Source organism: Pundamilia nyererei, unplaced genomic scaffold, assembly GCF_000239375.1.
Source record: "Pundamilia nyererei isolate P.nyererei 1_Seehausen unplaced genomic scaffold, PunNye1.0 scaffold00393, whole genome shotgun sequence".
Classification (NCBI taxonomy): Eukaryota; Metazoa; Chordata; class Actinopteri; order Cichliformes; family Cichlidae; genus Pundamilia; species Pundamilia nyererei.
In genome coordinates this window covers 147,256-159,068 of record NW_005187794.1, presented here as the reverse complement: position 1 = coordinate 159,068, position 11,813 = coordinate 147,256, and the positions used below count along the sequence as shown (strand labels likewise).

At 46.5% G+C, this 11,813-nt stretch overlaps 2 protein-coding genes across 6 annotated transcripts; both read right to left on the bottom strand.

Moving 5' to 3' along the window:
• Positions 1-2,282: 2,282 nt before the first annotated feature.
• Positions 2,283-7,831, bottom strand: taf6l (TAF6-like RNA polymerase II, p300/CBP-associated factor (PCAF)-associated factor). 5 transcript variants are annotated; one of them, XM_013915885.1, is made up of 13 exons: positions 7,788-7,831; positions 6,843-7,009; positions 6,670-6,756; positions 6,426-6,576; positions 6,271-6,321; positions 6,012-6,106; positions 5,869-5,943; positions 5,375-5,595; positions 4,971-5,103; positions 4,599-4,727; positions 3,357-3,853; positions 3,137-3,273; positions 2,283-3,086 (listed from the first exon to the last, which is right to left on the bottom strand). In XM_013915885.1, the coding sequence occupies exons 2-13, from the start codon at positions 6,987-6,989 to the stop codon at positions 2,878-2,880; spliced, it is 1,932 nt and encodes a 643-aa protein (XP_013771339.1). In that variant the 5' UTR covers positions 6,990-7,009; positions 7,788-7,831; the 3' UTR covers positions 2,283-2,877. The 5 variants fall into 5 exon arrangements, with proteins under 5 accessions (XP_013771339.1, XP_013771338.1, XP_013771341.1 ...); XM_013915884.1 differs by having other exon boundaries at positions 7,511-7,820; XM_013915887.1 differs by having other exon boundaries at positions 3,366-3,853; positions 7,511-7,820.
• A 392-nt stretch (positions 7,832-8,223) lies between these two features.
• Positions 8,224-10,654, bottom strand: cth1 (cysteine three histidine 1). Its single transcript, XM_005752976.1, has 2 exons — positions 10,488-10,654; positions 8,224-9,371 (listed from the first exon to the last, which is right to left on the bottom strand). Exons 1-2 carry the CDS (start codon positions 10,494-10,496, stop codon positions 8,493-8,495), a joined length of 888 nt encoding a protein of 295 aa, XP_005753033.1. The 5' UTR covers positions 10,497-10,654; the 3' UTR covers positions 8,224-8,492.
• Positions 10,655-11,813: the final 1,159 nt, after the last annotated feature.

The following is an 11,813-nucleotide window of genomic DNA, read 5'->3' as shown; positions in this document are numbered from 1 at the left end:
GTTTGTATTCATTTATGTTTATTTGAAGATCAAAACCACATTTAACACTGTGACATGAAAATCAATACTTTCTTGTAATGTGATTTTCTGGATGTGTGGTTCATATTCTGTCACTCAGAGGCTGTTCATTCATGAGTGAGCAGACTCACAAATTCAGCAGGGGGGTCATTTATATACTTTCTATATGAACAGTAGAGTTACATCAGCTCTGGTGCATCACAGCTATAAAAACGGTGCTTGGTTATCCTTGGTTGGAATAATGACACAATGGTCAGCACTGTTGCTTCGTAGCTTAAGCCTTGCATGTTCTTCCTGCGTCTGCACGGCTTCTCTCCGGGTACTTCGGCTTCTCCAAAAGTACAAAGCAAAATAAAAAATAACCTAAATAATAATAAACAAACATTTAAAGTTAAATTCAAACAGATTGCACTTAATGAATGATTAAATAACTAAATGCCTTCTATATCGTTCCGATGTTGTGCCAAAGTTGGCCAAACGAGTCTGTTTTGAAAACGTGAGTAGAAAGTACAGATATTACAGATTTTTAAACAAGTACAGAGATTTGCTTAAACATCTGGGGAGTAAAAATAAAAAGACTTAAGAAATATAAAACTGCCCAAGTAAAGTACAGGTACCTGAAAATTCTACTTAACATATAGCAACAAAGTACATTTATGTGCGAAATAATAAATATGAGAAACGCTCATAAAGTACCACTGCTGAAATAAAGACATGTATTGAAAAGTTTGCCAAAGAACACAACGACCCGACTAAAGAGAAGTGGTGAAATATTCTGTGGACACACAAGCAAGTGTGTTCTCACTGGGTGTAAAGGCCGCAGGCAGTTCGTGAGACGACCCCCAACCACGAGCCTGAACACAAGCCACAGTACACTGTGAAGGTTGTAAAACATGGAGGTGCAAGCACAGTGGTTTGGGGATGTTTCTCATACTTTGGAGTGGGGCCCATTTATCGCATAACGGGCACCAGGGACCAGTTTCAGTACCTAAAAATACTGGAAGAGGTCATATTGCCTTACGCTGTGGAAAAAAATGCCCTTAAAATGGGTGTTTCAGCACAACAAGGACCCCAAACACATCAGCAAGCGCACAACATCCTGGTTGCAGACCAAAAAGATTGATGTCATGAAGTGGCCTGTGCAATGCCCGGACATCAATCCGATAGAGAATTTGTGGATTGACCTCAAAAATTCTGCTTTTGATGCAAAACCAAAGACTGCAGAAGATCTGTGGAGCGTAGTGCAGTCAGCCTGCAGTTTCTGTTCGCAGGTGTCAAATGTCAGTGGAGTGCATGCTACACAGATGCAAAGCAGTGATCAGAGATAATGGTTACACAACTAAATATTAGTTCAGAGCTTAAAGGAAAAGCTAAATGCTCACTTCATTTTCAGCTCATACTGGAAATATTCCAGTTTGTACATCAAAATGTAGACACGGCTATTATTTTGAACAACCTAAGATTCTTAATTGACAGTTAAAAAAAAGAAACTTGTTCATGTTTTCATTTGAGATTGAATGTGCACGGCTCCCCGTGCTTTTTTGTACATGGAATAAATAACAATTTATAATCTTCTGCTGTAAACACACTGCTTTACTTCTCACCTCTGCAAGGATGACGTTTACATTTTCTCTCGTCTTCAGTTGATCTTTTATTACTATATGACCAGGAGCTGCTGGATGGCATGTTTGTTTTTGTCTTCTTTACATTAAAGTCGGTTTGGCTCGACTGCACTGACAGACCAGGAACTATCACACTGGAATGCAAACACTCACCTTCAGAAGCAAGAGGAACCAATGCAAACGATGGTGTTTCTGACTAAATCAGGTCACGCTGGTGCTCAGTGCCAGCACAGAACAGTCGTTTAACTCCTCCTACCCCGAGCGGGCGCCCACGGGAAAAACATATCAGACACACCTGCTCTCCTTCATTCTACTTGATGCTGTTTCTTCATAGAAAAGCAAAAAGAAAAAGTAGTATCTGTTCAGAGGGTAGCATGTAGCATCATAGCTAATACACCAGCAGTGATCTACTGTGGGAGGCAGCACAGATGTGACCTCTGACCCGTCTCCTAACATCAGCAACAAGTAAATATTTATTCAGTCTATGAAAAACCGTCATTAACAACATATCCCATCTTGCTCCAACATTGTCCTCAGCAGGTATTCACTGATATTATGAGTTGAATCGACACTAGCACAAGCTAAACAAGAGTTTCAGGAAAACATCAAACAGTGGAAAAAACTAAATGATGGGAAAATGTGTCAACTTGAAAGATTTATTTAGGGAAGATCACAGTTCCCTCTGCTCCACACACATCGCAGGATTTTGTCCATTCTCCAATGAAAGTGCAGCAGACACGTCGGCGCTGTGATCCAAACGTGCTGGTCCTGACATGCATGCAGCACATCCAGCTGTTGCTTTTTACAGGGACCAAAACTGACTTTGAGTAAACAAATTGATTTGTTACAAGAATAACAGATTAATTAAAAAATGAAGCAGTAATGAAATATTGGCAGAATGATCATTTGGCGACTGCAGTAAAGATTTCCCACCAGCATGAGTGAGCTGAGGCTAAACAGGCCCGGCAGTAACTGTGGAGACGTGCAAGGCAGCAGAGGCCCAACAAGCTGTCACGTGCTACATTTCATGCTCTCATTCCCAGATGCTGACATTCAGATACTGACTAGCTGTTTAATTAGCATGTTTAGAATCTCTTTGGGCCTCATCTGTATGTTCATACATGTGAGTGGCAGCTTAGCCCTGTGTTGCCTCTTTACTGACAACATCCCCTAAAAACTCCAGCAGCTTAATCAGAGCAACGTGTGCCTGGAAGAGTCTGCAGCAGTCAGACTAATGTTAGCTCATACAGTCTGTGACACACACACACACACACACACACACACGCACACACGCACACACTATAGAGGCAGGTGGAGGGAGTAATGTGAACATGTCCAGCGACGTACAGGTTTGCCCACCCTGCCGATGACGGGCAGTTTGTGTGCATAGGTACGTGGTGGAACAGCAGAAACAGGCGGAGTTGTTGCAAACATTGTCTGGAAAGGGCGGCGGCCTTGACAACGCTGGCCCATTTGCCGCCCACCAATAAGAAAGGAAAATGCAGGAGGTGTGGTCTGAGGTGAGGTGAAGCGAGCTTTGGGGAACACTTCACGAGACAGACCAGCTGAACGTTGGCGTGAACATGATGAGGAGGATTTGGAGCGCTGCATAGACGAGGCACGAGGCACAGCCCTGGGTAGACGCACAAAAATAAATCAGCACAAACACACACACAGACACACAAAGACAGATAGGTGCTCCTCTGGTTGCTTTACCTAACTGACCCTGTGCCTGAAAGACTCGGCGGAGGTGGATCGGTGCGCGGACTCCCGTCCTGCCTGGGGCTGATGTTGAGGTTGGCGGTGAGCTGTGGCATCTTCCGGGTGGTGTCGAGGTTGGAGGCGGGGCCGGGAGGTTCCTTCCTGGAGTCACTAAGCTGGGATGGAGCGCAGGGCGAGTGGGTGCCAAATCCTGGTCCTGTGCTAAAGCGGACAGCCAGGCTGTCGCCGAAGAAGGAGTAAAGCTCACAGTACATGGCGGGGAGAGGGACGGGGGTCCACTCCTCCCAGTGACAGCCGGCCCCACCCACCTGGAGGTGGCTGGCAATTCCAAGGGCAGCTTCTGACAGAGGCTCTGGAGGTGGGCTGAGTCCCGGAGAGTTCACCCTGTAGCTCGCAGCTCCCACCACAGAACCCGGATGAGCACCGGAGTGTCCCTCTGCTGACTGCGACAGAGACAGCGCCTTCATCTTTAGCAGGCGCTCCACTGCCACCTGCAGGACAAAGAGAGGAAGTGGCGACGTAGGTGGGACAAGATGAACTCAAATTATGATTTAATTGGTTTTTAATCACAAGCATCATTAGGCATAATGTCAAGCTTGAGCTCATCCTTTTAGTTATCCTCAGCACAAATTTGGGGCTCAACATCTTCATTAAATCAACATTAACCACACACTGCTTTGAAGTTCTTGAAGCATATAGAACAATCCCTGATCCAGGGCCAGTTAACCCGACCTGCATGTGTGTGGACTGTGGGAGGAAGCTGTAACTCAGCTACAGAGGAAACTGCACGCACAACGAGCCAAGCTGAGGTTTAAACCAGGAAGCTTCCTGCTGTGAGGCAACATTGCTAACCACTCAATTTATATTTGACAATAATTCGTTATTTTATGGCTCCCAGAACTAAGTTTGTATATTGTCACAAGCCGTTTTATTAGGTACACCTTGCTAGTACCAGGTCGGCCCCACTTTTGCCTTAATTCTCCATAACAGAGATTCAAAAAGCTGCTGGAGATGCGGCACATGTGGCAACTGCAGCTCACAGCAACATCAGAACGAGCACAAAGAGGAACAGCTGGAGCAGATGTGGAAGTTGACTCCAGTGGACCTTCAGACCAACCAATCAAGCTTAACCTCATTCTGTTTTTAAAGTAATTTTCTACACTTAAATACTTCATTAAGTTGACGAATGACAGTCTATCAGTGTCTGAAATCACCCAAAGCAGCAGCAGTACTGACCAGGATGGCTCCGTAGACCTTGTGTCCGTCAGCTTTCACCTGGGCGTTGGACACAGAGTAATCATCTAACACAGCCTGGAGGTTGGCCCAGTACGCAGGAAGGTGTGGAAAGAGGACGCGCTCGACAGCCTGCCAGCAGAAACAGGTGAACACAGAGAGAGGAGCATTCAGGACACAGGAGGGTAGCAGTGGAGCACTCAACAGCAATAAAAACAGTAACGGCATGCAGGTTTGCAAATATTTCACAGCTAAATAATCAAGATGTGAGATTTTTCATTTAGGGAATGATTTGTTTGAAAATATCGACTGAACATGGGCCTAATCTAATCTATAACTGTCAAATATTTACTAATGTAGAAGCTGTGGCCATACCTTCCATCCCAAAGCATGGAGGCCCACAACAGCTCCATAGTGGGAGCACAGTGGTCTCACTGGGTCAGACAGAACCTTCTGGAGCGACAGCACGATCTGGTGGTAGAGACCACTTACCAGATCACCATGAGTCCTGCAGAAGAAACACCAGAAAGAAGAGCGACTGTTGGATTTCCATTTTTAACGCAAACGCCGAGTGAATGTTAATGTTGCCCTTAGCAACAGCCTGCTAACATTAGTCAGACTGGTAACATTGTAGCAACACAGGTTCTTTGATGCTCCATATTTACTGTAAAACAGGCTAACGCTACAGTAGTTTTGTATTCTCAACACTGATGTTAAATCCTGACTGGCTAACAATTTTAGTCCAAGCTTGCCTAAGCATCCACAGAAAATCTGCTCACCAAAAGATGTGGCTGAGGAGCAGGGCAGCGTAGTCCCTGAGAGTCCAGTGGTCGTTGAGTGGGTTGATGGAGGCTGCCAGTGGCTCTAGGATGCAGTACATGACACTGGAGACCAGGCTGCGTACATACGAGCCCAGGTACAGGTAGGGATTCTGGACCAGGCTCTTCACCATGTGCATTAGTCTGTTAAGCTGCTCCAGGTCGTGGCTTACCGACTTTACCTGGAAGACAAACCGAATCCATGATCAGCTGAAACACCGGTCAACAGGTTCAGGAAATCTACATCCTAACTGACGACGTAATCAGAACCTTCGACGCCACTCAAGCCGAGGTCACGTAGGTTACCGTGTAGAGTTAAAAGCGCTTCCAGTTATGAGATAGGTCTGATTCATGTGTCATGCTACGATATTTTGTCTTACTAAACACACCAAGCATTCCTAACAAAACTGGTGATGAGAATCATAAATGCTGATTTGTGTAACCCTAAAACTTACTCCACTGATGACATAAACAAAGTACGGAAGCAGGGCTGCAATCTTGGAGTTAGACTGGAGGTCCAGCAGAGCCACCTGAAACACACACGAGCGTCGTTTAGCCTGTTCACAACAAAAAGTCTGCTCTGTCTGTAGCAGCTCACCTTCATGAGATGCGGGTCCTCTCCTAAGATGGCCCTTGTGATCTGCTGGTAGTACTTCAGTAAGTCATCTGACAGAGACTGTACTGCTGTAGGAACTGGGACAGTTTAACACAGACAAACACTGAGATTTTCTAACAGGATAACAATGATGCTCTCAGTGAAAGGTGGAGCTCAGTTTTTAGAGTATTAGCTACTTTATTCTATCTACAGGTCCAAGTACAACAACTGTGGGTTAGGTTATGCCTGCTGTGCGTCTCACCTGTACCCTGAGGCTCCAGGTTACCTTTACCATCCAGGTATGACACATTGACTGCAGGCAAACATGAAACATCATTAGTAAACTCATCACGTGAATATGGATATGACAGAGCATAGAGGATGAGCCTGTCTGTGGAACGTAGCAGCGTAGCGTACCTCGCACCATGGTCTCAGCACAGCCTTTGGGGATGTTGGTAGCCAGCGCCAGCTCGACCAGATTGACGTCCCGATCCTCAACAAAGAAGAGCTCGCCTTCTTTCACTGAACGGAAAGGCAGCGCATCCTGGGCTCCATAGCCGCAGATGGCCTGGTAAAGAACAGAGACAGAAACATGAAGGAGTTCCCTCACATCAGACATGCTATCACCTGAGGGAGATCGGATATGGAAATTACACGCTACCTCCACGTTGCTCCAGCGCAGAGCTCTGTTGAAGTCCTCCACCGTCAGCTTCCTCCTCTTGGCATGTCTCATAAACTGAGAGCTGCTCTGTTGGGGACAGCAAAACATTACCACGTACACCTAACACGAACTTCTCCCAAAGTCAGAACATTATGCATCCAGGCATCACTGACCTGCGTGGCCTCCCTGAGTCGGTAACACACGTCCTCGGCCAGCAGAGCCGCCACATCGTCACCGAGCTCCACACCTGCGCCCTCCGCCATCAGTCTGACAGACTCCCGGGAAACCTCGGCGAACCGGCGCTCCTCCCGGTCCGCCATGTTCACCGAAATCACTCAAACTAGCAAGAAAGATCACGTTACGTTCATGCCTTCTCCGCATCTCACAGCAAAACACCGCGTTTGGCGGTAAAGCTTTACGGAACTTCACGTGTCCTCGGGGACACACTACAGGGTTAGCTAAAACATACGTGTGTGCTTCCCAAAACGTTTTCTCGTCTATAAACGTCTTCACTGTGGACCGTCACGTATTGGGGACCTTTTTCAGCTGTGGCCCGTGGTTTCTCCGAACCACCGCACTCATTCAGCATGCTAACAAAGTCAACTCTGGTTTTATTCAGTTAGCTGGAAGAAACCACCGCACTTTGAAAGAAACCACGATAACAAACCTATTACAATACAGTAACGAATGAAATGACCGTTGTGTCTTTATAAAACTGTCGCATCAAATACAGCTAAATACAGCTACAGTTAGCTAAAATACATGATGCTAAAAGCTAGCATCAGAAGGACAGAAAATACAACACCAGGCCTTCCCAGTATCAGGCAACGTTAGACTTTACCTTCTAAACTGGAACAAAGGGGGACTGGAGGTCTTTAGCGCCTGAAATAAAGTTCACACCAGGGTAGCTGTCCGATACACTAGCAGCTCCATAACATCAAGCTAGCAATCATGACCAAGACATCCGCTGTACCCTTCAAAATAAGGCAGCGAGGTCCAGTTTACTGTCTCACAATATCGTCCTGACGAAACAGCTCAGAGGTGCAATTTAACTAAAGCCTAAAAAGATTTAGCTCTATGCTTACAGCCTCGAGCTACCTTTACCCTCCCAGGTCTACCTGTTGACGCTCTGTACCAGGAGGTTAAGGCCAGTGATTGGTCGCCGAGTATCAGTAGACGGGATTGGTTGGTTGAAGGTCGTGTCTCTTTAAAATACTCTTTAGACGTCCTATACGGAGGTCTAGTATAAACATTTCACCATCGCCTCCACATTAAACTAACCCGGACGTACACCAGCCAGAGCTGATTATAGGCCAACTTTCAGTTTGAGCCCAAGACTCTTGTCTTTGGTCCCATGAGCACGGTCCCAGCCAACCATCCCATTCTTTATTGGAAGGAAGCTTCGGAGTTTTAAGACAGTTTCAGCAGCTGCTGATTAAGACTGACAAACGCCAGCCTCGCTTGTGCTTGAAAAGGCAGCTACTGGACTTCTGTCAGTCACCCCACAACTTTAATCCAGCCCAGCCAAACACACAAACACAGCAGTTAGTAAAAAAAGCAACATGGTTTATTTACAGTGCTTTGGGCAGACATATAGCCATGTACAATTAAAAATATTACACATATAGCTGCACCTGTAAGATTCTCTTTCCAGAGCTACTCCAGACTGATCCATGACTGAATAGTCATGTTTGCCAAGGCCTGCTTGGGCCTTCTGAAACAAGCTCAAGTCAATTGGAACATATATACAAAAAAAACCCTTGGGGTAAAGTGGGGGGAATTACATATTAAAAAAAGAAAAAAAGAAAGTGTTCAGCAGCAGTTTAGAGCATCCTGTTGGCCCAGATATCCTGGGCCTTCGTGCTCTCCAGCTTCTGCAGGTGGAGGGCCAGTGGCAGGAGCAGATCATTTAAGTGCTGACTGGAGAAGGTGAAAGCATTGTGTGCTAGTGCTTCTGGGGTGGTGGGTGGAGGAGATGATGAGGCTGAAGAATCTGATGCAGAAGGCAAACGTGACGCGCATGTGGACAGCAACCCATTGTGTTGACTGGAGGTTTTTATCCTGTTAGGTAGGCCGTGCTGGAAGTGACAGCGGGTTCCGTACAGGCAGAAACCAAAGGTGCTGAAGGTGCGGCACAGAGCCCCTCGAGGTTTCCACCCATTGGGCTTTTGCACAAATGCGGTCTTTTCACCAACACTGGCCAAATCGTGACGGCCGTCTTCATCTTTACCCTCCACATGCAGGAAGTTACAGCGGGTTCCAAAGGGACAAATCCCAAAGGCACGGAAGGTGCGGCACGGGACGTTCCTGCGACGACGGAGGGTGGGGCGTTGCTCTGTGGGACTGTGGACAAACAGGCAACGGTTGCCATAGTAGCAGTAGCCATCTGTGTGGTAGCTGCGACACAACTCTGTCTTGTACTTTGGATGGTGTGAGGGAACGTGGAGTTCGTGGAGGCCGTGGGCAAACTGGCAGCGCTCGGCATACTTGCAGAAACCATCATCTGAGTAAGTGGTGCAGAGCTCCGTCTTGTAGCGGGTTGAGCAGACCCAGGGGATTGGAGGTGGTGAGGACTCCGTCACAGGGAGCAGGGCTTCGGCCAACGATACGGCGCTTCCACCACAGTCACCGTCAGATTCCTCCACAGACTGCATGCTGTCCAGTAGCTCAGGTGAAGGCAGAAACAAGTCTTTGCTACTGGTCTGTAAAGAGAGAAGTCAGCGGTTTAAACATGTATCGAGTTCTGCCTGGTCTTTCTGATCATTTTCACTGTATAGCACCAAATCACAAGAGTCACCTCAAGGTGCTTGATATTGGAAAGCAATTTCAACATCTGCTTAAAATGATGGGATTTAATGTCTAAAAACAGATTGTATAGATATAAATATAGACTAATCCATATACAATGTACCGGGTTCTCCACTGAAATGACAGCAGTTTAAGTGCAAATGACAAATCTCATCAGGACATGGTCAGCATACATGAAGTCTTTCAAAAGTGACCGCAGGACACAGACCACAGGAACTGAATAACCAGCTTTGATAGGGAGCCAGTCAGCTCTTCAACTTTGCTATTCCACTTTAAGAAAAACACACTCACATAATTACAACCAGATGGACAGTAAACTCAAACGTAGCAGATACAAACCAGAGAACTTTTCTTTAGGACAGCCAGCTGAGCGTAACTCACATTTGTTTTAAATCTAAGCAGAGTCATGCTTTAGAACTGGCTGCACACGCTGGACCCCATGTGTCAAAGAGACCCGAGGGGTACTTCCTAAAGTCTGACCTGCATAGACCGACCCTCACCGTCCTCAGCCAGGCTGGTTACCGCGATTGCTGCAAAAGCACACTGAGCTAAATAAGCTCACAGTAACTTTGTGGCAGTATGAAATTGTCTGAATTCATGTAACTTACAGTTTAAGTCTATCAGCAGGATTCAGCTAAGGAGGCACAATTGTTGTTACTTTTATATATTTAAAAAAACAAACTTAGATCTGTGGCTAAGTTAGTCCTACCAGCAGGACCCCAGTACAAGAAAAGCAACCAGGGTCATGGACCAGCACGCACTGCAACCACTTGTTTGAAAAATCAAACTAGTTTCACAGAACCAACTATTCTCACCATGGGATAAAAAGCGCACGCTGATATAAAAGCTCTGCTGCTTCACAGGCCTTCAGGAATAACCGTAGACCCCCGATCCTGATAACTACACACATGCTTCAATTACCCACTTCACTTCTTGAAGTGGGTAATTGAAGCATGTGTGTAGGACAAGGAGCAGCTACATGTGGAGGCGCTAAAAGGTGCTGCGGTTACCTTAAACATGGCTGCAAATGCAGAGCTGCGTGTAAGGCTGTGGGGGGTGAGAAACTGCGTCTGACGAACAGAAACCAATGAAACCTGCACCGTCAACAAGGCCACGAGCCTCCACGCGCCTGCTGTCCCTGGGTCACGAGCACCGAAGCACGCGCTGCGCGGCTGTCATTTAAACCTCCGCTCAGCGTCCCGCCTCTCAGCACAAACGCTGCTCAGGTGCGCTCGGCTCTACGTCACAATGACGTCTGCAGGGAGCGCTTTGCTGTGGGCCGGTTGGTAACCGTGGATTAAGTAGGGCTGACACCCCTGATTTACATCATACAACATTTTGCGTTCATGCAGCAACAACGAAACAGGAAGTAGTTTTTATTCCACCAGTGTGATGTTCAGACTTCAGCTGTGCATTTGATGCTAAAAACTTTAATTACACCAGCAGGTTATTGCATGGAATGAAAATGCAGTTACAGTTAAGCTTTCTGCTCCACTTTGTTATGTTGCTGTTTTCAGCTATGGTCCATTACTGTGGATTAATGATGGTCCTCTGTATCTTTGCTAAAGGAGCAATAAAGGAAGCACTAAAGCACCTTTCCTTAATATTTGGAGTATTGGAACACTCTTATTATAGACGCCACACAAGTCCTTCTGGGTCACGTCTCTGTTAGGAACCTTTCTACAGGTTATTGGAACACAGCCCTGCTCCTAAAGACCAGAGCCTGATCTCTGCTACAGGTCTGAACATTAAAGCCATCTGAAGGTCAGTGTACAAAGTCTTTCCACTCAGAGTCTAACTAAGCACCTTTGGACATTTCCTTGGGCACTGACAAATTCTCTCATGTTTCTGGTGAAACTAGTGAAATATTTCATGCGGCTGAGCTGATCTGAGTGAAAACACTGCAGAAAATCTACAACTCTGGTTTATGTGATGGTTCTGGTGTCTGCTGCAGGTTTTCCTGCTCCGTGCCCTCCAACCAAGGCTCTCATTATTTCCCTGTGATGCCGAAAACCAATACTTGAAAACAGTCAAAGTTGTGCAGGCTTCTAGTACGTCACAGAAACCTGTCTCCTCCAGGAATCCTCTGATGACACGCCCATTATTGGAAGCGTGGAGATGGGAAGAGAAAAGGAGTACAGAGGACTGATTGATCACTGAGGTGGTGTGAGGTGAACCACCTGCAGCTGACTGTGGCCAAAACAAAGGAGCTGGTGCTGGACTTTGGCAGAAGCAGATCCCTGTCTGCATTGGTGGGATTGATGTCGAAATAGTCACGTCCAGAAGTATCTGGGAGTTCATCTGGATCACAAGCTGGAGTGGTCTGCCAACAAAAA